This window comes from Siphateles boraxobius, unplaced genomic scaffold (assembly GCF_051911475.1).
Source record: "Siphateles boraxobius isolate OS27281-9 unplaced genomic scaffold, OSU_SipBor_1 3, whole genome shotgun sequence".
NCBI classification, from domain to species: domain Eukaryota; kingdom Metazoa; phylum Chordata; class Actinopteri; order Cypriniformes; family Leuciscidae; genus Siphateles; species Siphateles boraxobius.
Genome location: NW_027508919.1, coordinates 7,018,078 through 7,045,320, shown reverse-complemented (window position 1 = coordinate 7,045,320; position 27,243 = coordinate 7,018,078). Strand labels below are relative to the sequence as shown.

General features: G+C 37.9%; 3 protein-coding genes across 7 annotated transcripts; 2 read left to right on the top strand and 1 right to left on the bottom strand.

Annotated features, from left to right (window-relative positions):
• The first annotated feature begins 239 nt into the window (after positions 1–239).
• Positions 240–5,478, top strand: clp1 (cleavage factor polyribonucleotide kinase subunit 1). Of its 2 annotated transcripts, none has more exons than XM_077247646.1 (6): positions 240–311; positions 639–916; positions 1,002–1,109; positions 1,927–2,046; positions 2,148–2,285; positions 4,635–5,478. In XM_077247646.1, exons 1-6 carry the CDS (start codon positions 269–271, stop codon positions 5,328–5,330), a joined length of 1,383 nt encoding a protein of 460 aa, XP_077103761.1. In that variant the 5' UTR covers positions 240–268; the 3' UTR covers positions 5,331–5,478. The 2 variants fall into 2 exon arrangements, with proteins under 2 accessions (XP_077103761.1, XP_077103762.1); XM_077247647.1 differs by having other exon boundaries at positions 271–550.
• Positions 5,479–5,639: 161 nt separating this feature from the next.
• Positions 5,640–17,475, top strand: zdhhc5b (zDHHC palmitoyltransferase 5b). Of its 3 annotated transcripts, none has more exons than XM_077247644.1 (12): positions 5,640–5,905; positions 7,380–8,654; positions 8,737–8,858; positions 10,388–10,545; positions 10,671–10,843; positions 10,943–11,045; positions 11,166–11,257; positions 11,352–11,466; positions 12,016–12,124; positions 12,237–12,343; positions 13,290–14,038; positions 15,076–17,475. In XM_077247644.1, the coding sequence occupies exons 2-12, from the start codon at positions 8,518–8,520 to the stop codon at positions 15,185–15,187; spliced, it is 1,977 nt and encodes a 658-aa protein (XP_077103759.1). In that variant the 5' UTR covers positions 5,640–5,905; positions 7,380–8,517; the 3' UTR covers positions 15,188–17,475. The 3 variants fall into 3 exon arrangements, with proteins under 3 accessions (XP_077103759.1, XP_077103758.1, XP_077103760.1); XM_077247643.1 differs by having other exon boundaries at positions 5,688–5,934; XM_077247645.1 differs by lacking the exon at positions 5,640–5,905 and adding an exon at positions 5,926–6,133.
• A 1,259-nt stretch (positions 17,476–18,734) lies between these two features.
• On the bottom strand, positions 18,735–26,532 carry septin8b (septin 8b). 2 transcript variants are annotated; one of them, XM_077247640.1, is made up of 10 exons: positions 26,270–26,532; positions 24,555–24,669; positions 24,276–24,471; positions 23,998–24,184; positions 23,725–23,886; positions 23,533–23,629; positions 22,244–22,412; positions 21,918–22,050; positions 19,298–19,476; positions 18,735–18,850 (listed from the first exon to the last, which is right to left on the bottom strand). In XM_077247640.1, the coding sequence occupies exons 1-10, from the start codon at positions 26,315–26,317 to the stop codon at positions 18,847–18,849; spliced, it is 1,290 nt and encodes a 429-aa protein (XP_077103755.1). In that variant the 5' UTR covers positions 26,318–26,532; the 3' UTR covers positions 18,735–18,846. The 2 variants fall into 2 exon arrangements, with proteins under 2 accessions (XP_077103755.1, XP_077103756.1); XM_077247641.1 differs by having other exon boundaries at positions 24,559–24,669; positions 26,270–26,383.
• Between the last annotated feature and the right edge of the window lie 711 nt (positions 26,533–27,243).

The following is a 27,243-nucleotide window of genomic DNA, read 5'->3' as shown; positions in this document are numbered from 1 at the left end:
CAAAAGGCACGTTTAAATCACCAGAGACAAATTACCCATGTTTTTTTTTACTTTCTTACTTTACTTACTTTGCATTAGCAATAAAGCATTCTTGGCATTAGCAATAAAGTTCTTTCTGATTCTGAACAGATGTTTTAGAATAGTCAGATTTTTCTATTCTTTATTTGCACAGTCATATAGTTTAAAAAAAATCAGTCAAAATACAGTAAATAATCTGTGCAGTGTTATCTGCATGCTGAGAGAATGTTGGTCATAGGTCAACCATCGCATGACATCATCTACACGCGACAAAGCACGGCTTCATCAGTCTGGTATGTTGGTTTGACAACACTTTGGTCTGCAGGGAAGAAATATGCGAGTATTTGTAAATAACGAGATGTAGTTTGAACAGTGGATGTTTGGAATAGAGTATACACGTTACGATATATTACAAATATTATTTGCAAAAGCCTAACGGGCTAACGGTAACAAGCTAATTCGGTGTGACATAATTCAAACAAAAAACACGGTTTTTGCCAAAATATTTCTCAGAGGTGACGAATTCAAACAGGTATAGCACAATCATTTGATATCTTCTCATGTTTAAGAATACAAGTAGCACGCAAACCTTAATCATTCTAGTTCTTTCTCGGTCACAGCCATGACTGCAGAAGCCCCAGAAAAGTCAGCCGAGGAGGGCCTGAGCTCGTCGGGCAGTGCTGGGACTTCAGGCACACGATTCGACTTGGAGAGAGAGACAGAACTGCGTTTTGAGGTCGAAGCAGGAGAACGTGTCCAACTCGAGCTGTTCTCCGGTATGGCAGAGGTGTTCGGATCCGAGCTGAACCGAAATAAGAAGTACACGTTCGGGCCAGGCTCTAAGATCGCTGTGTTCACCTGGCATGGCTGCACTGTGGCACTTTCAGGCAAGACAGAGGTGAGAGAGGTTAAAATTATGTCAGAGGCTATAATGACAAGGAACGAAGAGTCAGTTCAAACATGTCTGTCTTCCATAAATATAGGTGGCTTATGTCTCCAAAGATACACCCATGATGCTGTATCTCAACACCCATGCAGCTCTAGAGCAGATGAGACGTCAAGCAGAGAAAGACAATGAGAGAGGCCCTAGGGTATGTTAACAGGCAATTTATTTCAAAAGTTTGGGGTCAGTAAGGTTTTATTTGAAAGAAATTAATACTTTTACTCAGCAAAAAATAATTAAATTGATCAAAAATGACAGTAAAGTCAATGTTACCAAAGATTACTGTTTCAAATAAATGAATGAACTGTCTGTTCATCAAAAATCCTGAAAAAAAGTATCACAGTTTCCACTGAAATCAGTAGAATTTCCAGCTAATCAATACACTAGAATGATTTCTGAAGGATAATGTAACACTGACGATTGGAGTAATGATGCTGAAAATTCAGCTTTTCCATAACAGAAAACAGTTTTTTTATTGAAATATTTCACAATATTTCTGTTTTTCTGTATTTTTGATCAAATAAAGAAAAGAGACTTTTTCAACAAAAAAAATAATAATACCCTCTTTTGAATAGTCGTCACCTTTATTTATTTAGCGCTTTTTACAATACAGATTGTTTCAAAGCAGCTTTACAGAGATACAGCTTCACCCAGCCATTGGGGTGAGAGCGATGATCCTATTGTATTTTCAGACTCAGTGATGGTTAATTTTTGTTGTAAAAAAAGTTATTAATTTAGTTCATTTATATATATATATAGCTGCTCTGGAGAAAACAGTGATGTCATCGTTCAGTTTTCATATAATGGTGTCAATGCTGGCAGATCAATAATATTGTTGAATATTAAGTGTCCCCAACTAAGCAAGCCAAAGGTGACAAAAGCACTACAATTGTAGTGTATATTTAGGGGTGGGAATATGTGACTATATATGTGATTAAGTTGTTAAACAGGGTATGTTGTCATAGGTAATGGTTGTCGGACCGACTGATGTGGGAAAGACAACATTATGTCGAGTGCTGTTGAACTGTGCTGTGCGACTGGGACGAAGACCTACGCTGGTAGAATTGGATGTCGGGCAGAGCAGTGTGAGTAAAGGATGCCTGAAGGATCAATGCAGATCTGCTAAACATTACAGAATCGTAAGAAATGAAACGCTATGTGCATGTTTAATTGTTCTTGTCTTTAGGTCTCTGTACCTGGAACTATGGCAGCTCTGTGCATTGAGCGTCCTGCTGATGTAGAAGAAGGCTTCTCTGTGCAGGCTCCGCTTGTCTTTCACTTTGGCTCCACCACACCAGGAACAAACATCAAACTTTACAACAAGGTAATGGCAAAGTTGCACTTAAGGGATTGTGGTCTTTATACTTCAGTGATACACTGAGCTTTGGGCCATAAATTATTGGAGCAGATTGATCTTGGCCCCAAACTATCCTGGCACTGTTTAATCAATGATAATGAGAAGTAGTGCATTTATCTTTCACTTTAACGCAGTTATAAAGTCTCACTCTTCTTCTGTAATTGTTGATGCAGAAACAGCAAAGTCAGTTTTTGTAGCAGTAACTGAGAGAAATTAAGTACTCACTGGTTGCATTGTGACATTGCTCATTTTTTAAAATTATTTCAGAGAAACGGTATCAGTATTACTAGGGTGAAAGAGTTAGTAACAAGAATCATCTTAGCTTTGAGTAGGGCTGGTCCGACTACCATTTTTTGAGCTTCGAAGCTTCTGTAGTAATGAACATCGAATATTCGAAGCTTCGGAATCTCTATAGCCTATATCTGTCTGTCCGTTGCATTTTGATTATTTCGAGAACCGTTCATCCAAACGACTTCACAAGGGAGCGCAGTGTCGTATTTGGTGCAATATAGATAGACAGGCGAGACGCGATACGTTCAGAATTAATAAACTTTTAATAAACTACAGAACAGCGCGAGCCGGATGCGCGCAAGCAGAGCTTATATGCTCCGAGAATGGACACTGCACTAGTGATATAAAACACACACAGGTCTGTTAACTTAAGCAATATTTTTAATAAGGTAGTCTAATATTTTTCTCACTAACAAATTACTGACAAAGTAGGGTAGATTTAAATAAAGAAGCGGCGCGCCTCACGCATGCAGGGCATAGCCTATATGCTCCGAGAACGGACAGTGCGCTAGTGATATAAAACCCACACACACACATGTCTTTTAACTTAAGCAATATTTTTTATAAGGTAGTCTTATAATATTTTTCTCACTGACAAAGTAGGGTAGATTTAAATAAATAAAACTAAATTTAAATAAATAAAAACTTAATTTAAATAAATAAAAACTAAATTTAAATATAGAAAAACTAAATTTAAATAAATAAAAACTAAATTTAAATAAAGAAAAACGAAAAATAAACGTGACGTCCCAGTAAAATCTCAAAGTCTCCTATATTTAGCTGTAGATTAATTTAGATTGATAAGGGTAAAAAGGATACTACATTTTGTTTCTATTATTCTATGTTCCACAATTTCAAAGCAACGCAGCTTAACCTAAAATACAAGCTCATGCATGCACTTCTGTCCATACAAACTCCGCTGTTCTGCGCTCTAGTCAGAGAATACTCCCGTTGCAGGAACACATTTACTAGTCCAAGAAGAAGCAAATATAGATAAGTAGATATAACAAAGTTATATGTTAAGTATTATATTTCACCAGATTTTATAGTGTAAAACATATTCAAGCGCGAATGAGAACCATTTCGAGGGGGATGCCAGGTGTGCAAAAAAAAAAAAGAATATTTGAATGTCACATTTTCAAATCGAATACCAACACACCGAACGAATATTCGAATATCCGTGTCCAGCCCTAGCTTTGAGTAGTAGGACTGTTAAAGAAAACATTAAATCAAATAGTTAAGCCATTAACTTGTTTAATGTATGTTCCAGGTTTATGGTGCTTTGTCCATTAGTGCATGTTATTCCAATTTTAAAAGTCAGTCTTTTTTTAATGAATAGTACTTACTAAATATTTAATGTTGTATACTGTTATATATGATATTAAATGTTTTAACTGTTTCTGTTTCTTTCTCTTTTTTTAATATTTGTTTTAGTATAATTCTGATTGTAATACAGCACTGTTCAAAAGTTTGGGGTCAGTAATGTTTTTTTTTTTTAAAGAAATTATTATATTTAGCATATTTTTATTTAGCAAGGATGCATTAAATTGATCAAAATTGACACTAGATTTTACATGTTTGCTAAAACCTTTTTTTTTTCTATTTATTAAAGAATTCAGAAAAATGTATCACTGTTTCCACAAATATCTTAACCAGCACTACCGTTTTCAACATTTATAATAGTATGAAATGTTTCTTGAGCAGCAAATCAGGATATTAAAATGATATCTGAAGGATCGTGTGACGCTGAAGACTGGAGTAATGATGCTGAAAATTCAGCTATGCCAACACAGGAATAAATATTTAATTAATAGTTATGTTATATTCAGCCTGTGTGAGCATTAGAGACTTCTTTCAAAAACATAAGAAATATTACCGACCCTAAAAGTTTGAACGGTAGTGTATGTCAGATTACTGAAGTAACAGGTTGTGAATACTGTTTCAAGTTGACTTCACTATGCATCATCCAGACTAATTAAAAGAATGTGTTATAATGAATGTCTCTCTTTTTCTCTTTGTGTGTAGCTGACTTCAAGCCTTGCAGAAGTGTTTTCCCAACGCTGTGAAGTGAACCGCAAAGCTAGTGTGGGTGGCTGTATAATCAACACATGTGGCTGGGTCAAAGGTTCAGGCTACCAGGCACTGGTCCACTGTGCTTCAGCCTTCCAGGTGGATGTTGTTCTAGTCCTGGACCAGGAGCGTCTCTACAATGAGCTTAAACGTGACCTGCCACACTTTGTACGTGTTGTCCTTTTGCCAAAATCCGGTGGGGTGGTGGAACGCTCCAAGGACTGCCGGCGAGAGTCACGGGACGAAAAGATCCGGGAATACTTCTATGGTTTCCGTGGAACTTCCTTTTACCCTCACGCCTTTGATGTGCGTTTTTCAGATGTGCGCATTTACAAGATTGGTGCGCCCTCCATCCCAGACTCCTGTCTCCCCCTGGGTATGTCTCAGGACGACACCCAGCTCAAACTCGTCCCAGTCAGCCCGGGCAGGGATTTGACCCACCACGTGCTGAGTGTGAGTTCGGTGGAGGATGAAACCGAGGTGGGTGCAGGTCAGAGCAGAGGGATTCTGGAGAGTCCGGTGTGTGGCTTTATAGTGGTGACAGCAGTGGACACACAAGCTCAAGTGATGACGGTACTCTCACCGGCGCCCAGACCGCTGCCACGACACACTCTGCTCATCATGGACATTCGCTTCATCGACCTTAAATAGAAGCATACAAGTATTTGTAGCAATGTTTGGTTTTCAAAGGGCTAATTTTAATAATTTTGTACATTTGTAAAAGCTGCTGTTATTTTATTCTTTAATAAATTCAGTTGCAATTTTATATGTCCTTCTGAACTAAAACAAACCAAAACCAGTTTGACTACGTTATTCTGCATGCAATTTTTTCTTCAGTGAAATTACATCCTTTGAGCAAACAGATAGAGCAATTATTAGTTTGACATTCTACATAGTGTGTAGACACGAATCTCTTCCGGATCTTACTCTGGATGCCCAATGCCGGTGTCCCGAAATGATGATGATGCCTTGTTAAGGGGTTATTTTTGGCTTATCAGACTCTGCATCGGATAAACGACTTGGGGAGTTTTCAGCCCCGGGCGTATACACAGATCAAAAGCCGTTTTCCCGGACCGTAGAAAGACAGAGATTAAGGGAGAGAGCGGATAGAGAGAGCTGAAGCTCCTATCCCATCAGATATTAGTACCGCTAACCCTGGCTAGGATGCAGAAGAGAAACTGAGTCTCCAAATCACAGGATGTGTGAATAAACGCCACCCTTTTAAAGTACGTAAAGTGGGGATATAGGACTCAGAGTGAGTATATACCAGTGGATGTCATTCATAATAGATGTGTTATTTATTTAAAAGCGTTTAGGCTCAAATTGCCATTTGCTTTTGCTCTGTTTTGAAATCGGATCAATAGCTCCGCGTTTCAGTTTCCTTCAGTCGAGGCTGTAACAAATGGAGTCCCAGGCTTAACTTTGCGGCCTAGTTAAACTGAAGCCTAAACACGGTGTGAAAAGTTAAATGATCGCATTTTACTGTGGTTTATAAGTTATCTGTGCTACTACTTAATCAATATGCATTCGTTCTGTGTTTTGAAGTCTTGTTTTACTGTATAAGGTAAGTTAACGTTAGTATTTTGGAGGACTAACGTTAGGCTATATTCTTAGCTGGGGTGATAAGCTTAACGACACGGGACAAAACCGTAGGATTTTTTATTCTGAATTTTGCTTTTATGTTTGAATTTTTTTTTTTTTTTGATATTTAAGTAATATTGGGACTCAATTCACCAGTTTAGTTTGTGTTGTTGCTGTAACTGTTAGTGAATGACTGCGTCCGCTAATGCCTAACGTTAACTTAACGTTACCTAGACAGCGTTTTTATCCTATGTTTTTTTATGTATTATAACGTTAGTTCTATTCAAACGTGTGCCATGCACATACAAAGCCAAAGCATGTCTAGGTAGGTGGACAACTCAAAACTATTTTAAATGTAGATTTTCTCTTCCTCGAAGTGCATCTACAGTAAATTGGACCTGTCTTGTAAACATTAAAGCTAACCGGTGAAAAAAACATTGTTGTCACTGTTTACAAGATTATACTTGTTAAACTGACCGTTGTAGGTCAGTGACATCCTAAAATAATTTTCCAGTTTATTATAGATTATGTTGTCTGGTCACATATCATCTGACATCCATCATCCAGTTCATTATTGATTAAAAGTTGATGGTCAGATATGATCTAACATGTTTATTAATTAATCAAATCAAGATATAATTCCCATATGAACTGAACCAGTTTTCAGGTGTTACTGTGAATGAAGACAGCAGAAGTAGCTGGAAGAAAAGAAGATTATGAGTCGTGTAATAAGGCTTGTGTTTGCAAGGCTCAAGGTCACTGCGTGGTCAGTGGGACAGCAAAGCCAAGGAGAAAAAGGGGATTGTAAAAGGGGGACAGTTTTGCGGGGAATTGTATACAAAAAAATCTGGTGGAGAATACAGGAAAAAAGAGGCACACCCTTTCCTGGTGAGTCAGAAGTTGTGACACAGAGCAGCAAAAGCATGATCAGGTTTCAACACAATGTGTGTGTACATGTATGTTTCACAATCCATTGCTTTGTTTCGCTTTGTTCATGTGATCATTCGTTTGATACGGGCTGCTTGTAAATTCAATGGAACTGGTATGGAGAATGTCAAGAATCTGTAAAATCAGGGCATGTGTTCACATCTTACGTGTTTTATTATCTCCTTCTTATAGACACCGCTCAGGCCTGTTAAGGAATCTGAAAGGAGCAAGGCAGCATTCTAGACTCATCAGTGTCATCCATGTGAGGAAAGAAAGGCCTCATGGGACACTATGCAGGGGTAAAATGGTTTTGCACACTCATGTGTCACCAAGACTTGGAGTTTTCAACCCTGGACATATACGGATTGTGTGGAATTGCTGTGGTGGACGCACTCAGCTGCGGGCTTTACTTTTTTTCATATGAACCTCTGAAAAACAACTCTGCCACGTTATCATGTGGATATCTAAACTTGCAAGATTTGTGTGATTGCGACCTGGGAAACTGTTTTTCTGCTCGCTTTTCGGCCAGTTTGTCTCTTATCGAAGTGTGAGAATAGATCAGCCGAGAAGAGTGGAGAATGAGCTCTCATTTAGGGCACAAGACATCAAGAGCTCTGTTTTATATTTTGTTCTAGTTATTACGATCTTTTCTTAGACGGACTGATCCAGGGGGAATCCAGACTCCCATTGAGTTTGTAGAAAGAAAGTCTTTTTTTTTTTGTCTTGTATACTGTCCTTATACTTTTTGTTTCATTGTATACCTCCCACTCAAACTTTTTTTCTTTCTGAAGTCTGATATCATACTCGCATGCGCTCATCTGCTGTGATGCTTTAAGAAATATGAGATTGGTCTCTGAGCGATATTCTGTATGAATGGCTGAACTCAAATTGCTGCTTTCTTTGAGCTCTTTTTGGTGTAACATGGGGCTTACCAGAGATTTGCACTAAAAGAGCTTTGCTGTCATTTGATTTTCCTTTTAATGACCAAATCTTGTTACATTCAAGCCATATGAACTTATTTTTGATTAAACTAGAGCTATTTTTGTATTACAGTAAAGTTGCAGTATCGCAAATTATGTTTATGAATTGAGTCTATTTTTTATGTATCACCACAGACGTATAAAAAAAAACACTGCACTATTTTACGTTAACATTTGATTTAGCAAAGAAATGCACCTTGATGATTTGTGAGAACATAATTCTGTTTATATCAGTTTCACTAAAGTTATTATGGCCATAGCTACACACCATCCTCACTCAAGTGAGAGACAGGCTTTCTTCTCTCTCTGACAGCTTCCCCTGTTCCCCAGTTTTTTTTTTACTACTCCAAATGCCTGTGGGTCTCAGTTTGGGCGGGGCTCTTGGAGACCCCTCCCCATCCCGGCCATTCAGCCCCAGTCGCTATGTGCCTGTGTCCGCAGCGACCGCCTTCCTTGTGGGGGCCACTACACTGTTTCTCTGTTTCACGTGAGTAGAACCTAAATGCATTTATACCGGAACTTAGTGTCTCAGTATTACTGTACGTGTAATGAGATAAATCTCTGTGCAGGTGTCCGTGGCTGTCAGAGAGGATATCCTCCACCATTCCGCTCTATAATGCTGTGGTCTTCCTCTTCACACTGGCCAATTTCTGTATGGCCACATTCATGGACCCCGGCATCTTTCCTAGAGGTACACACTTCAGTTTATTTTTATGTAATTTACATTGAGAAAATGTGAGTAAATCCTGCTTAGGGTTGTGAAGGTGGGTGGATCTAGATATAAGGGGCACCTCAATACAACCGAAAGGGCACTTTTCATTTTTTCACTTTCACGATTAAAGGGGTTGATGCTACAATATTACTGTTTTCACTCTATTTATAATTAAATAAATGCAGCTTGGGTGAGACTTCTTTCAAAAACATTTAACAAAATCTTATTACCCTAAGCTTTTAACTAGAGTTGCACCGATATGAAAATATTGATACCGATAACTGATAATTCTTTATATTTGAAAGCCGATAACCGATATATTGGCCGATAAATCTAAATCCAAATTTTTTTAGAATTTTTGAGAGCCTGATTACAAAAACAAAAGTCTCACCATTAAAGGCCATGTCCCAGGCACATAATTATAATGTTCTCATAATCATTTTATGTAGCCTATATGACAGACTTGCACTGCACATGTTGCACTTAACTGTAATTTACTTTTGTGATTCCAATCATATTTGAAGCAATTCAAAACCATCATGGCAAACAGTGCGCACGCATCTAAAGTGTCTCAGCTGAAGGAAATAATCCATTATTAATGGATTATTTGACTATCGACAGCCATAGTCAAACGGGTTGGCGCGTATGGTTGGGTTGCGGAGAGATTGTGAGATTGTGGTTAGGTCTCAGCAGCAAGAGGGAAGTAGAGGTCAGTAAGCTGGGCTGAGTTGAGTGGGGGACGGAGGGGGGTGACTCTGGGACGCCAGAGTCACTGTCGAGCCCTCTTGAGGTGTCGTGGGCTAGTCGACGAAACACTGAGGACGGAAGGTGCCCACTTGAAGACCCTAGAGATGTTCCCTACTCCGCTCAATCCAGAGGGTTGCTATGGGGGGACCGCACTGTGGTTGCAGCCGTTGTGTGTGCTGACGCACAAATACACTATTAACACCAGACAGAAGGAGATTCACGTCACCAGATGGAAAGAAGCATAAATGGATGGAGAAGCATAGGTTACTGTAAAGCTATGTCTTAGTTGGTGCTTATCTTGGCGAAAGCCGAGTACAAAGCAGCATGAAGTTTTAACATCTACTCTCGTGTAATGGAAATCATTTATCAGCTTTAATATATCGACCAAAATGTCTTATCGGGCTGATAATGGTAACATTGAAAATGAACATATATAGGCCGATACTAATATGGTGCTGTATATATATATATATTCGTATAGTAAAGTACACTAGTGTTAAAAGTAGTGATGCACGTTATCATCGCTACTTTTAACACTAGTGTACTTTACTGTACAAATTGTATATATATGTATATATCATGTGTCATAAGCATAATGCCCCCCCACCCCAATAAAAATGTAATTCTTGAATAATTTAAAATTAGGCTTGATTTTCGTAACGTGAGTTATAATTTCCTTTAATTTTTCTTTTGGTGGGAAAGTATGACCTGGACAGTATTTTTTGTGTTTGACCTGTGACGTGTGCGCACATGTCTTACAGCTGAGGAAGATGAGGATAAAGAGGATGATTTCCGGGCTCCGCTTTATAAGACGGTGGAGGTGAGGGGCATTCAGGTGCGGATGAAGTGGTGCTCCACGTGCCGCTTTTACAGACCACCGCGCTGTTCACACTGCTCCGTGTGTGACAACTGTGTGGAGGTACTCGCATATCCATCGTAGTTTCACACTAAACAAAGTCTTCAGTGTTTCTGTTAAAGTCTTGACTTTTTTTCTTTTTCTTTTTTATTGTCTAAATGTGTACATGCATGTGTTTCTGTGTTTAGGAGTTTGACCATCACTGCCCATGGGTGAACAACTGCATTGGGAGGCGGAACTATCGTTATTTCTTTCTGTTCCTGTTCTCGCTCACTATTCACATTATGGATGTGTTTGGCTTCAGTTTGCTATACATCCTCCATCACACTAAACAACTGGACCAGGTCCAAGCTGGAGTCACGTATCCTTTACACATAATGCACCCACATACGCATGTGCACATAAATACACATCAACCTGTTCTGTTCTGTTCTGTTGGTATCCTTAACACGCTACTCAGTATGGCAGTGATGTGTGTAGCTGGTCTGTTTTTTGTCCCGGTTGCGGGACTCACTGGGTTCCATGTTGTTCTTGTAGCCAGAGGGAGAACGACCAATGAACAGGTGTGTCTGTGTGTTTGTGTTTGGGTGTGTCTTTTGTCCACATTGTATGTTTAGTCGAACAGAAGGATGTTATTTTTCTGCCTGATTTCCAAGGGTGTGTTTTCCTCTCCTCACCCTCAGGTGACCGGGAAGTTCAGAGGCGGCGTTAACCCCTTCACACACGGATGTTTGAAAAACATTGCACACGTGCTGTGTAGTTCGCAGGCTCCCAGGTTCAAAAATCGTATACCCTTACAAATAAAAATGTGTTTTGCAGATTTTGTTGAAAATTAAATTCTAATTGTATGTAAATGTTTTTTTGGGCAGGTATCTTGGTCGCTTACGAAAGCCTCGTTCTGTTCAGGTCCAGCCACCATTTTTGCGGCCGCCTCTATCTGAAGCCCAGCTAGCTGCTAAAGTCCTGGATAATGGCATCCAGCAGGTACAAAAATCTTATCATACCTTTTTCATCATGCTAATATTCATGGTTTGCAGCCGCATTGCTTTCCAAATGGAGTAGGTCTGTAATGGTAGTTTTTTTTTGTTTTTGCGCAGTGTAAATTGATTCAGTAAATAAATAAAAATAATGTAATAAATATAACATAATAGATAAGCTATAATAGATTAACTTAGAGATTTGTGCTGGTAACAGATAGGTTGTTGGTTCAAACGATAGAGCGGAACATAATTAGACATTGATTGATAATAATTTGAGCTATGTTTTTGAGCCATATTGGACTTTTATTAGTTGTTTTTCTTATTGTTGGGGCGCCAATAAGTGGTTATTGAATTGCTTATTTAATGCATTATAATAATTAAAATATTCTCAGTGAATTTGATATGTAATTGTTGTAGCCTAGTAATTATTTGGATACTGCTGTGCAAAAAAAAAATGTGTGTGTACGTGCGTGTGTGTGTGTGTGTACGTACATACGTACGTGTGTGTGTGTATGTACGTACGTGTGTGTGTGTGTGTGTGTACGTACTTCAGTCTAGAAGTAGTCTGGAGATAATGGAGAGTCAGTCCACTGATGCTGATCCACCTCCACCACCCAAACCAGAGCACAGATACCCTGGGCTGGCTCACACACAAAATGAAGGTTAGTGCACATCATAGATGCATCATGAGTAATATTACTTTTTCCAATGAGGTCAAGTAAAGATAAAAGAAAAAAATTATATATTTTTATAACAATCTTTTCTTTCAATCAGAGTGCAGCTTGCTGAACGAGACTCCACCCACACCTTCATTGTATAAATATAGGCCGGCCTATAGCAGCCCAGGAAAAAACCACACGGCCTCCACACATTCCAGCAAGGTAAGTCCAAGTGGATTACGCATAAGTTCAGGTACAGAAACTGTCAAATACATGTTTTAGTTTAAGACGACCATAATGCACTTTGCATTGCATTTCCCCCCCTTTTTTGTTAATCCTTTCTTTTATTATTTTTCTTTATTATCTGAAATCACTGGCAGTCAGTGAGCGAGTAAGTGTAGATTTGAGTCGTCTGTTGTTATGGTGTGTTTTGCACCTTGCTCTTGTGTTTTGTCATTTGACTATGCAGTTGTTGCGTTTTATTCAAGCTGGACTCTTTCCTGTTGCCGTTTTTCTCATTCCGAAGCATAACTTGACTCCTTTCTTTCATCCATTCTGTAAAAAATGGCATGTATCTAGTGTCAAATCCTCCTTGATGTTTTAAACATAATTATTGTGCCTCCATACGTTCCTACGGAGCCCCCAAGGGGACATGGTGATGGGAAGAAAAACCGTTTCAGCACTTCTGCGTTCGCTCGCTCGCAAAAACCTTAGCATTTTGCTGAGACACTTTGCGTCCACTCGCAAACTTTTGCATTCGCTCGCAAAACCTTTGCATTTTATTATGTGCTATTTTGAGTATTTTAAACTTGCAGTGACTGTATTTTGCCCCTGTCTGTTTAATTAAGCAAAAGATTCTCAGATACAGGATTTATTTTGAGATTAACGGATGGTTCTCAAAAGCTCTGAATTATAGTATTTCTATGCTTTTCAATGTGGTCTAACGCAAAACTTTGCACAAGAATGCAAAAGGTTTCCAAGCAAATGCTCAACATTTAAATATATTTTTCCTACAATCTCCAATGTCCCCTTAGGGGCTCCGTACGTCCCTTCTGTACAGTGTGGATTGCTCAAACTTTCAGTTGTGTGTCATCCTTCATCTCTTCAGTGATGCTCCAGCTGTCGGGAACGTTTGGTGTACACTTTCTGTCTTTCTATTTCCTCTCAGATGAGTCGAGGGAACAGTATGACTGAGTCTGTCTCTGTCCCCGTCACCACTGGGCAGCCCAGCTACCTCTCAGACCCCAGTTTGTCAAGCCGGGGGGGTGCAGGGTGCCGTGGGGGAGGGGAGGGGGGTAGAGCTGGCTCGGGGGGGCTGGGTGGGGCCTCTGCGTTTGGCGGGCGATCTTACCCTTCTTTTACAGACACCCTCCTCCAATCAGCAGCAGCCTCTTGCTCCTCAAGCCTTCGCTCTGCCCAAACGGCCCACAATGCCCTTGGGCCCCTCATATCTGAGGGTACGACCTCCACTAGCTACAAGAGTTTAGCCAATCAGACGCGCAACGGCAGCTTGTCATACGAAAGCCTGCTGACGCCCTCCGAAAGTCCAGAGTTTGAGTCTGCTGCTCATGAGCTGTCCCCGCCCAGACCGCATCCTCCGAACTCCCTTAGCACAGTACCGGGGCCCCCGCCTATTTTGGGGTACACGTCCCCTTACCTGTCTGCTCAGCAGAGGGAGGGCTCTCTCCAGGCCTGCCCTGCCCCCCTAAGACCCTCCCCCAACAGAGCTTTCCTGCGCCCAACAAGCTCACCCCCTTCTCGAGCTCCACCCCTTTCTCCTCGCGCTCGCTCATTGGGCTCCCCTCCTCCTGGCCCTGCCCCTGGCCATACACCTCTGGGCAAATCACTATCCTACGGAGGTGGCGCCGAATTACAGCACCGCCCCACAACATCAGGGGGCGGGACTCCGGTGCGGAAGTGAGTAATGCCTGCAGATTTTAGCCGTCTCTTTCCCCGCCCCCCAAAAAAACCTGCACGCCTGTGTGTATGATGGTCAAGTAGAACATTGAGGTCCAGTGCTCGTGATTGTATTCATTTGGTTTGGTCTCTCTTCTTCTCTTTGTTCAGTAACACTGTCTCTTTCTTCCTGCAACCCATGGCCACTCTACTGTCCCTCGAATTTCTGTACGCACCCTCCATCTTTCTCTGTCCTTTTTCCTTCTCTGTTCTCTTTCTTTACGTTCGTCTGCTCTCTTCTGCCCTCCCTCCTCCTGCCTTGTGGCTATATGGATGACTGTGTCTCTGTGCTAAGGTTTGTCTTATTTTGCAAATTTTTATGTCTTAAAAGTCAACATATTTGAAAACCGTAATATTTAACATTTCTACCTCTGAAAAAACTTCCTTTGCGCCTGACATTACCAAGGCGGATTAGACTGCTGTTGTAGTTAAAATAGGTTTTCTAAAATCTTAATGCAGCAATTTCTGAATATTATAATATAGAGTTCTGCAGGGAATGGGATGATGTATTTTTGTAGGCAGCACGGAAGTTAGTGTCACCCTGGTTCCCTTGCCAAAAACACAATAGGAATTTTTCATTTGCTTTTGGATTATTGTATATAGCTGTGTACAACAAAGGTTTCTGATTCCTAAACATTTTGTTTGTCATGATAATCTTCACAAATGGACACAACATTTATGAATTTTTAAAACTAAATACAATCGGCAGAAGTAAAAAGCTAAATGTAGACTGTAAATGAACTACACCATGGTCACATGACTTCAACGTCACAATTAAGCTATTATGGTAAAAATTGGATTGTAATTTAATGTTGACTTTAAACCTTGTTTGTGAATGTGTCTTGCTTGCTTTGTCTCTGTTACATTTAATACATATATTCCTACAACACTTTCAGTGCATCTAAGGTGTTTTTGGCTTTATTATTAACTTTTCCACATGCATCCTATCTAATTTTATTTACATTTCTCTCTTTTTTCCCCTCCCACCAACCATTTAGCTTGACTTTTAAAGAAAACGTGGCCAATCATCACGCCCACTCACACAAACCTGCAGGAGGGGTGAAGAAAGTGACTGGTGTTGGAGGAACAACCTATGAGATTTCAGTATGAACTACTGACAAGAAAGAATCAGGATTCACTCTGCGGGTTTTGCCCTCTGAGCCTCGATCAGATATGTGTAAAGCTGCTCAACCACACATGCAAAAAAGCATATAAAGGACTACAAAGACAAATCGTAAGTGTTTCCCAGTCAAACTTCATCAGTCACTGTGGAGGACATACACTGAGAACGTGGACCAGTGAAGACGAGTCTTACAGTGTTTGGTTTTTTGAATATCAATATGGTACACAAATAACACAGACTTTCATAGTTATTTAAAGAATCATTTGGTACTTCAATGTATTACCTATCAACTTGTACACAAGACTGTCCGATGATCACTGGACATTCAGCCTTAGTAGGCGGGACCATGTGAAACACACTGCTGTCTCACCCAGAATGACGTCAACAGAAACCACAAACCTCTCAGCAGTCAGCCAATAAGCATTTTAAACATTTAGGACGTGAATCACTGTTCAATCTAGCATATTCCAGAGTTTCAAACCTTTGAAGGGACAGTTCACCTAGAAATTTAAATTCTGTCATCCTTTAACAACCTCATGTTGTTTCAAGCCAGGTTGACTTTCTATTTTCTGTGGAACACAAAAGAAGATATTTTAACAAATGCTCTTTTCCAGACTAAAGTGTCCAATGTCAGCAAATACAAAAAGAGCACCGTACATGTGATCCAAACGAGGTCTAATGTAAGAAGTAGGGATGCACGATACATCATATATACACGTTCATTGTTAATGTCATCGTTATCAGCCCGATAATACAATTTGGCCGATATATTAAAGCTTATAAATAATGGATTTGTTTTCCCTTCCCTCCAGTTCACCAAGATGGTTTTGAATTGCTTGAAATATGATTGGAATCACTTCAAAAAAGGAAACATACAACATACACAGTTCAAGTCTGTCATACAGGCTACATACAATTATAATTAGAACATTGTGTGCTTGAGACATGGATTTTAATGGTGAGACCTTTGTTTTTGTACTCTGGCTCTCCAAAATTATATAAAAATTTGGATTTAGATCGGTTATCGGCTCTCAAATATAAAGAATTATCGGTATCGGCCAAAGTTTTTTTTATCGGTGCTTCCCTAGTAATAAATTTCAATCTGTTCCTCACAAAAGCTATCTTAATTCATTATTAATTGCAAATTCTGCCATCAGTCACAACTCTCAAATTGAATTTTCGCATACGCATATTCAAACTTCGAGCACAAAACACAAGAATTGCGTGCATATCACAGAATTGTAATTTTTGGGTGAACTATTCCTATAATTTATTACTTAGGTTTTTTTTTTGTTATTTTATACAGGTACAGATGTCTATTATAAGTTTTACGTTTGATAAAGAAGATGATATTAAAATGCAGGCATATATGATGTATGATTGTTTATTTTAGGTGGGAAGGTGTTTGTCAGATTTATATGGCTGCATCAGCCAGATGAAATTCTCAGCCAAAGAGACTCGTTGATGACAGATTGTACACTCGGCAAGTAGGAGCGAAAGTACCTGTAAAGACACAAGTTACTAGAGCACAACATTTTAATCGAAAGATTATTTAGATTAAGTACTGAAGATATCGTATGCAAATTATAACTCCGTGTCAGCGTGTCCACCAATCAAGGGAGATACTCTCTTGATACATGGTCAGCCAATCATAAGAGAGTTTATTTATTCAGCCAGAAGAGGCCAGAGCAAATACATGCTGGATACACCATCATAAAGATGGGGACATTGATTTTGAATTTTTTTTCTTTTATGTTTGTTTTTTAAACTGAACTTTGGTTAAAATAAACAACCAGGGTGCAGTTATCTCCTCATAGATGTATAAGTTTTATTGTATTCGTCTATGTATGAGAATGAGCGTGAAATTTTAGTTTAACTTAACTGATTGTTGTACAAGAGCACATTCCAGCTATCCTTTTGTTTCAGATCAGAGGTCATTCACGTCTTTTGTCTGGCTTTTGAGGTCTGAGGACCAGCGGCCGGTCAGTGTAAGATATAAAAGCCGATTATGCAGAGACACATGCAAGTTTTTTTTAATCTTTTGTCATTTCCACCATGGCCTTATGATGCCTTTTTAACTGTTATCAAGGGTATTTCAGTCTGTTTACTGGATCTGAGAGATGACGGTTAGATTGTTGTTGAGTTTTGGGGAAGAATGCAGACTCTTTTTTCTTTTTTTTTTAACCCTTCTGTATTCCTTTAATGCCGGTGACTCTTGAGTCATATGAGCAACACATTTTCAACAGAACAATAAATGATTCAAGAATGAACACAAGCTAAGTTTCCTCATTTTACATTGCAATGTTTATATACCATTTTGTCATGAAGTACAATGCATGTCTGTAGGTGGTTGAGGTGTAAAGATTGTAAAGAATCAGTTCAGGCACATGCTTCACTAATAACAAACACCATCTGGAAATGCATCTCTTGCTCCGGAGAATTCAGTAAGTAACTGGTTGTTGAAGTGCTTTTGGGATTTGGTTAAGTACAAGTGGTAATCCTTTAGCAAAAGCCACTAAGGCTGACACAAATCTTCTAGTTCAATACCTTTCTGAGGTCAGAGAATATGCAGACGGAAGAATAAATAGGCTAAAGAAAATTGACTAAAGTAAAAAACTCAAACTTTGAGGCAGCAGCAGGCACTAATCAAAAATAATATATATATTTTTCTGATTCTCTCAAAGAAAAGGCTTGTAGTATATTCTTAATTGAATTGGTCGTGCATAAAATAAAACATTTTCTTTATATTTATTATTGAGTGGTTCTTGTATATGGAGTCCCAAACCTGAATAAATTAAAAATAAATAAGTGTAATAATAGGAAATTAAATAAAGATATATGACTTGATAAAATGAATGCAACTTAATTTTTATTAACCTCAGTTTAGTCCTGAATTAATTATTTTACTTTTTTGTATTTATTTTAACATTATTTTTATTTTAACTTTGTATTTATATTTTATTTGTTTGTGCATTCATTTATCTTTATTTTTATTTAAATTAAATTAAATATATTTTTTCTATATTTATCTCCATTCTTATAGAGGTGAGTAATAAAATAAAGATTAAAAACTAAAAGTATTTTTTTTATTTCAAAATTCATAAATATACAGTTGCAATTATGTAGCAGAGGTAAGCCATAATATCAGTAGAGATATTAAAAAATATCATCATTATGCTGGTTAATAATCTTACAGTACTTTAAATGATATGTTAACAGTCCAGTTCTGTATGAATGTAAGACAACGACAAAGTTAACTGGTTTCAATCAAACCAATTCATGTTTACTTGAAAGAGTTGACCCAAAAATGTAAATTCTCTCATCCTTTACTCACCTTGCTGATGTTCCAAACATGTAGGCCTTTTTTTCTTCTTCTGTGGCTCACAAAAATATATATATTTTGAAGAATGTTGGTAACCAAACAGTTATGGTTACCATTGACTTCCATTGTATGAACAAAAATATCTCATGTTCCACAAAAGAGGGTTGGTTTGGAATGACATGGGTGAATAAATGATGACAAAATTGACATTATTAGGTGAACTATGCCTTTAATAAAAATGTAAATCAAGAAGAATTAGGTACACATCAGTGGATCACATAGCTACTGAGCAGTGATGATGCTGATGCTTTCTTGGGTCGCCAATCAACTGAAAAGAAAATATTTATAGACATTAATAAAATCAGCTAGATTAAAAATTAATGTTTAACCAGCCAAAAAACAGAGCACTAACACATATTTCAAGAAATCAAGCACTCATTTTTTTATTTACAGTGAGTGCAAAAAATGGCAAACCCACTTAATCATGGGGCGTAAATGCATGCTGATCCGGCAGCTGGCAGTACCAGGCAACTAGTGTCATCATCTGTCTCTCTATCCTTAAACATGCCAAAACCCCATCTGCCAGTGTGCTCCAATATTACAGCACTGAAGCTCTCCTATCCCAGAATCCTCTGCCCTGGCATCAGAGCCCAGCCAACACAGACAAACAAAAAGACCTCAGACGCTTGTGAATGCAGACACAGATCAGGCTCATTCACAGACCGTGACTACCAGAGATGGGAACAGATAGTCTCAGAGGGAGGAGAAGGCTTACGTTTTCTTCTCTTTGTCTTTTTTCATGGCAGAGGAGCCTTGAAGAGACTGTAGGGTTTCTGCAGCCACTTTCCTCCTGTTGAAGGTGTTCATCTCCTCTTCTAAATCTCTACGCTTCTCCTCCAGGTTCCTCTTCTCCTCCTGATGTGTGCGTTTCAGCATCTCAAATCTGTCATGAAGCTGGGAATACAAAACAAGAGTTCATTTAATGAGATACTCGCTTTTATTTGATTTGTGCAATAAATTAAATTATTTATTATGAGCGTACCATTTAAATAATTCTGTTAATGTTTAATCAATTAACACCCCTAGTTCAGCGCTGAGATGCTCGCAATTTTTTTTTTTTTTTTTTTTTTTTTTTTAAGTTGGTTCAGATGAAATAAAAGACAAAGCAGTCATAGTCAATCAGTTTAATAAACACTTTATTCAGGCTGGACTCATATTTAATCAAACCGTAAATAAATCTGTCCCATGTCCTGCCATGTCAGCATCTGAAAATGTAAATGTAAATGGGGAATTCTTTCATTTTAAACCGATTTCAGTGTCAGAAGTTCATAAAGCCCTCAGAGACATTGATCACAAAAAGTCAGCAGGTATAGATAATCTGGATCCCTTTCTGTTAAAAGTGGCAGCTGATATTATTGCTGAGCCCATAGCACATATTTTTAATTTGAGTCTTCTTTCCAACTCCATTCCCAAAAGTTGGAAAGCAGCCTATGTCCTCCCTTTACATAAAGGTGGAGACCCATCAGAATTGAATAATTACCGTCCAATATCAAAACTCTCTGTTCTGTCAAAGATCTTGGAATCATTTGTGAATGTACAGTTAAAACAGTATTTAGCTGACAACAACATTTTAAATAATTTTCAGTCAGGGTTCAGAAGTGGCCATAGCACTATTACTGCTGCTACTTTAGTGACAAATGATATTATTGGGGCCTTAGATAAGAAGCAACACTCTGCTGCATTATTTATTGATCTTTCTAAGGCATTTGATTCAGTTGATCATGGATTGTTATTGACTAAACTACGTTCAGTTGGTTTAAGTGAGAAGGCTGTTGCATGGTTTCAAAATTATTTTGTAGATCGTACTCAATGTGTTTATGCTGAAGGTTATAAATCTGATTTTCTTGAGATAACTAAAGGTGTCCCTCAAGGATCAATCTTAGGACCCATTCTGTTTTCAATTTTTATAAATGATTTGGATAGAGATGTTCAAGCCAAATTACATTTATACGCTGATGATACAGTGGTCTATACTCAGGCTTCCACCATTTCTGTAGCAGTGCAGGAACTTCAGACTGCATTTCAGGCATTGCAAAACACATTACTGAGTCTAAAACTGGTTTTAAATACACAGAAAACAAAGTTTATGGTTTTCTCAAAAGCTCGGGCACAGATACTTGACAACTGTGGCCTCTTGTCCTTGGATGGGAAATCAATTGAGAGAGTGTCTTCATACAAGTACTTGGGGATATGGATAGATGATAAGCTCACCTTCAATGAACACATTATTGTTTTAGTCAAGAAACTTAAAGTCAAGCTCGGCTTTTATTTTAGAAACAAATCTTGTTTTACTTTTAGTGCTAAGAAGAAACTTGTGGAAGCTACTTTTCTGTCTGTAATTGATTATGGAGATATATTGTACATGCATGCTGCATCTTCCATCTTGCGTCATGTTGATTCAGTTTACCATGCATCACTACGATTTATAACAAATACAAAGTCCCTTACCCATCACTGCATTCTTTATGATTTAGTTGGTTGGACATCACTTAAAATTCGTAGACAACAGCACTGGTATATCTTTATTTATAAAGCTATACTTGGCAAACTTCCACTGTACCTCTGTAACCTCCTCTCTGTCTGCTCTGGTACTTATCAGCTACGCTCTTCAAAGTGGTTGCTTTTTAACGTGCCACGAGTTACAACCGAATTGGGAAGAACTGCTTTCTCTTATTTAGCACCTTGGGGGTGGAATAATCTACAAAAAGAGCTAAGGCTAGACACCCTTATGTCCATTAATGAATTTAAAACTACTGTAAAGAGTACTGTGATGGAGACATGTTCTTGTTTTTCTTAGGAGTCTCATTGTGTTCTTTTTGTACTTCTTTTATCATGAAAATGTAATTTGGTGTTTGTTGTGTGTGTATTTGTTGTGATTTGGCTGCTACCTTGGCCAGGTCTCTCTTGTAAAAGAGATTCTGAATCTCAATGGGACCTCCTGGTTAAATAAAGGTATAATAAAAAAGTTTATGAAAATGTTTTTTTTATTTTATGAATAAATGTTGACATGTATTTAAATATTTTATGATTTCATTAAAAGTTACTATTATTAAAATACTTTAATTTATTTAATAAAAAGATTATTTTATTTTTTAATTTGAAATGACAAGTATTTAGAATCTTTTGCTTATTTTATTACTTTATGATTTATTTAAAAAAAAAGGAATTTCATTATTTATTCTACTCTAAGGCAGTGTCTGCACCAAAAGCAGTTAAAGTGTAGTTTTAAATGACCATTTATATTAAACTAACACTAGTACACATAATACTGTCTTGAAATGATGCCAACATTTTTTTGAACATATTTTCCATTTTAAAAAAACAGTGGTTTATACCTCTCTCTCCTTCTCTTTTAGCTCTGCTTCGGTCTCCTTTACTTTGTTGACAAACATCTGTCTCATCTGCTCCTCCTTGAGTTGTAGTTCGCCGATAAATTCTCTCCTCTTGGCCACATATGTCTCCTGCAGACTGAATGTGAGGACAGATAGTAATAAGCATTAACAGACTTGATCCCAAACTACAAAACGGACCTATATAATGTTTCCACGATCATATGATGCATCTTAAATCAATGTACTGTTTTTTTTTATAGCAAGACTAAACTAACTAGTACAAGTTAGCAATTCGTTCCAGAAGTGTCTTGGATGAGATCTTGCAGTACCTGAAGGGTTCGCTGTCAGGATCTGTGTCTTTAAAGCCCATCTCCTCCAGTTTGCAGCGGCGGTACAGCTCATAGTGTCTGGCGTGGGTCTGTTCCTTCAGGTCCAACATGTTGACACGGATTAGCATCTCTCTCAGCTTTACAAAATCACAGTGACTCTCGTTCTCCACTGAGGACAAAGCCCAGACATCGTAATTTCATTAAAGTCACCATGAAATCAAAATTGACCATCCTTATTATTTTTTTTATGGAATATTACAGTATTATAAATTATTGGACCGTGGACTTATCCGTTTATCTCTTATAAGATGATGGCTGCATTCGAAATGGCCTACTAAAGCCGAACAGTAGGCCTATGTGACAAGAATAGTATGACCGAATTTGCAGTAGGCCTACTCATAAAAGAGTAGGCAAAAAGTACCCGATGACCTTCTTCCGGCGAGATTCTGATGTGTGCATAAGATGGACACTTTACTATCCTATTAGGCCATGAGAGAAGATTTATGAATGACAGTGAAGCAACGTAACTGACACTTGTAGATCACATGATAATGACAACATGGCGAATGTAGTACGTCCAGATTACTTTCATACTACACTCACTCATAGGGCCTACTACACAGAACATATTTTTTAAGCGGTCACAAAGTAATTACTTATTCAAATTAAGTACCTACTAAAGAGAGTATGTGATTTCGGATGCAGCCGATGTGTTTTTCGGTGTAAGGGCCTGTCACTCAAATGAGATCGACCAATTGCAAACCACAACCATCCAATGGTCCAATCAATTCCTGATAGACAAAATCAAGTCCCGCCTTATTTTTCTTGTACAAGAAGCCGTTTCACTCTGATATATACGTCACAACTTCCATTTCATGCCGAATTTAATAATCTGGTGTAGTTCTCATGATGTCTTCTGCAATCAAGACAGTTTGCTTGTTGTTTTGCATTAATGTTGAAAAACTATGTTTAAGATAAGCTGTGGTTATACTGTCAGCCATTAATAGAAATCTTAAATATTTGCTGTCAGATTAGCAGCCTTGATGAATAAAAAAAAAAATATATATATATATCTTTTTTTTGTCTACATAATTCCCTGTGGCTGCACAAGAAGCATACTGTACAAAGTCAAGTAATTGTATCCTTTGCTATTCATTTGCACTAAAACATTTCCTGTTTTTAACAGTAAATAAAAAAGAGAGAAAAATATAGCATTGACCAATTTGACAATTGTTTCTAACCTAAAGTAAGACAATGATAATACGTTATCCGCTAGCAGCAGTACCTACCTTGTACCACTCCCCATGGATACTGTCTGGCTCGTACCATTTTGTTCCCAATTTGAACTTCTTCACTACTTCCAATCACAGCAAAAGGCAGATGCGCCTGCAACACAAGTCACTGGCTCAACATTAAAGGTGCCTCTATAGGAACATAGTGTGTATCTGTTGTATATGTATATTCCCTTAAGTTCCTTTTACATTCATAGAAGAGTTTATTTCAGTCACAGCTTCATCATCTGTTGGGAACTGGTAGATCTGAACACCATTGCTGACCAATTCACTCATGATCTTGATCTTAAATTTTTGAAGCTCACTCTTGGAAATAGTGTCTGCCTTTGCAATGATGGGAATAATGTTGACCTGGTTGGGAAGGACAAATATGGATATACATGAATAATATAATTCTATGTATAATTGTATATATATATATATATATATATATAAATGACAAACACTTTCTGAATACGACACCTTGCTGTCCAGTTTCTTCATGGCGACTAAGTCCAGAGATTTCAGTGAATGTCCAGTGGGAGCAATAAAGTAGAGGCAGATATGGATGCGTGAATCATGATAGTTATAAAGGGAGCGTTTAATTTTAAGCTCTTCTTCAAGGAAGTTTTCAAACTGGGCATCAATGTAGTCCACAATAGGTTTATAACTGCAGAGAAACAATAAAAGGTGTAAGATTATGATTTGATGACGTTTCATGATCAATGTCATTCATTTAACTTTCTGTGCATAAGCATTACCTTTCTTCTTTATTAACCTGGTCGCCAAATCCCACAGTGTCTACAATGGTCAGCTGCAAATCCACATTACTTTCCTGTAGGTTGTACGTTCTGGGGCGTAAATGCACACCGTTTTGGAAGTGGCTGGCCTCTTCATTTTCGAACGATGTGTTAAAAAGTGTGTTCATTAAAGTGGATTTGCCTATCCCAGTTTCACCTGTAGAAACAAAGAAATCTCCAGCTACAATCTTAATATTTAAATGGCAGCTCTGCAGGGTTTTAAAAGCACTTCTTCCTCACCTACGCAGAGAATGTTGAAGCTGAATCCTTGGCTCACTGATTTGCTGACCAGCTGATCAGGAAGACTGTCAAAACCGACATGACCGTTGAGAGAGAGAGTCCTCATCTCCTCACACTGGGAAATTACAACATCAAGAAAGTTTGACATGACATACAAGGAAAACATTGATAGTGTCATGATGAAAAATTGACACTAGGGTCTTTGTAAAATTTTTTTTTAAAAAACACACAAAATGACATTATAGTGAATGTAATCAAGCAAATAACATCTAACAAAACGTTTATTGTTGTCTTCAATAATGGTTTTAATAATCCATTAAACAGTAAATTTATACTATACTGTACTATAGTGTATAGAAGTTTATTACAAGTAATACAAGTAAGATACAAGTTGGCTAAATGTAATAATACATTTGCATATAGTTGGGGTAAGAAAGATTAATACTTTTATTAAACAATTAATTAAATTGATCAAAACTATAGTGACCGTAAAGAAAATTGTTACAAACGATTGCTGTCAAATAAATGCTGTTCTTTTGAATATTCTACTCATCAAATAATCCTGAAATAATGTGTCACAGTCTCCACAAAAATATTAAGCAGCACAACTGTTTGCTACAGCAGCAAATCAGCGTATTAGAAGGATTTCTGAAGAATCATGTGACACTGAAGACTGGAGTAATGATGCTGAAAATTCAGCTTTGCCATCACAGGAATAAATTTCATTTTAAAATTTTTTAAAATAAAAATAGTTATTTTAAATTGAATAATATCTCACAATATTATCAGTTTGCATTGATCTCCCTAATATGTCTATTAATATATGGAGATAGTGATCAAAGTGGAGAAGCAAACCCATGTCTTTTTTGTAACTGAGCATATTGGTATGCATGGACCAGGGTTTTGAGTCTCGATCACAGAGAAAAGCAGCATGCTGAGGTATTCAGAGATCCTCACTCTGTACAAACACAAGGAAGTGTCTCACACAGCCTTCATCTGTTCCACTGCCCCAGTATTCTTAACACACACACTGGGGCACAAAGGGCTCTTTATGCAGCCTGTGTTTCTCAGCATACTGAAGGTTTCCACTGCCATTGCCCTGAGAAACATCCTTTAAGTGCAGAGTTAAAAGCTTATTATTTATTTTAAAAGCATAACTGAACAGTAGTAGGATGATACTTTTACAAAAATGTAAAAACATCACAAACTTCATAAAGGAGAGACATTGTGATGCATGCTGACTGAAGCGGCAACTAGAAGCCGCAATGCTGATCTGCTTACAAGAACTAATCAGCTTTAAATGACTTTGACAATGGATTTAGACCCTAATGTTAATCTATAAATATAAACTACAAGTATATAAATGCTTTTTTAATAGTAGCCTATAACAGACATGCATGGCATGCATTGTGAAGAATCACCACAGTGATGGAAATATGATGATGAAGCCCAACTCGAATAAAACTCAAGCTCACGCTTTTCTCCATTGCAACCAACATCTTAACACATGTTCCATATAACAACATCTTGCACATATTAGCACATTAACATAGGGAAATTATGAAATGTGGAAAAAAAGTTAAACACTCTTGACCAACTAATCCAGCCGTCATAGCTACCTCTCGAATCACACATTGCAACTTTATCAAAAATTAAATTATGCATGTTAAACTGTGAATAATATGTGCCATAAAAGAAAGATGTAAATAACTTACAGAATAGATGTTTACATCTGTGGCAGCCATGCAGATACTGACACACATACTGACAGTATGCTCTCATTTATCGCTCTCTCGCTCTCTCTCGCTCTCTCTCTCTCTCTCTCTCTCTCTCTCTCTCTCTCTCTCATTCCAACACGGACACTTGATGGAAACACCCCTCGGCTGAATTAAAATGCTGCCCGTGTTGCCCCAATATTCACTCACTACTGCACTTATAAACGCACTTGTTTCAGAATAGACTTGTTTATTTTTCTCTCAAGTGTCCAATCAAGTCTCAGTGCTGAACAAGATAGCCTACTCCGCAGATATAGCTAGCAAACCTACCAGGAGGCAGCTAAAATGAAAAACCCAGAGGCTTAAAAATGACTTGAATAATAAAAAAAAACATTTGAATAAAATTCTAATTAAACAATTATAGTCTATATAATTTAGTGTAAGCATTCTCTGGTGTAAGGTTGTAAACCGTCTGAACTGAAGTGGACGCAATTTGACGTTCCAACACGTCCAGTAGGTGTCGCCCTTTATCCGTTTTATTTCACCTTACCTACAATGTCAATCAGCCACCAGAAGCGGATATTTGGACACTCAGGAAACGTGTGTGTGTGTGTGTGTGTGTGTGTGTGTGTACAGGTCCTTCTAAAAAAATTAGCATATTGTGATGAAGTTCATTATTTTCCATAATGTAATGATAAAAATTAAACTTTCATATATTTTAGATTCATTGCACACCAACTGAAATATTTCAGGTCTTTTATTGTTTTAATACTGATGATTTTGGCATACAGCTCATGAAAACCCAAAATTCCTATCTCAAAAAATTAGCATATCATGAAAAGGGTCTCTAAACGAGCTATTAACCTAATCATCTGAATCAACTAATTAACTCTAAACACCTGCAAAAGATTCCTGAGGCTTTTAAAAACTCCCAGCCTGTTTCATTACTCAAAACCGCAATCATGGGTAAGACT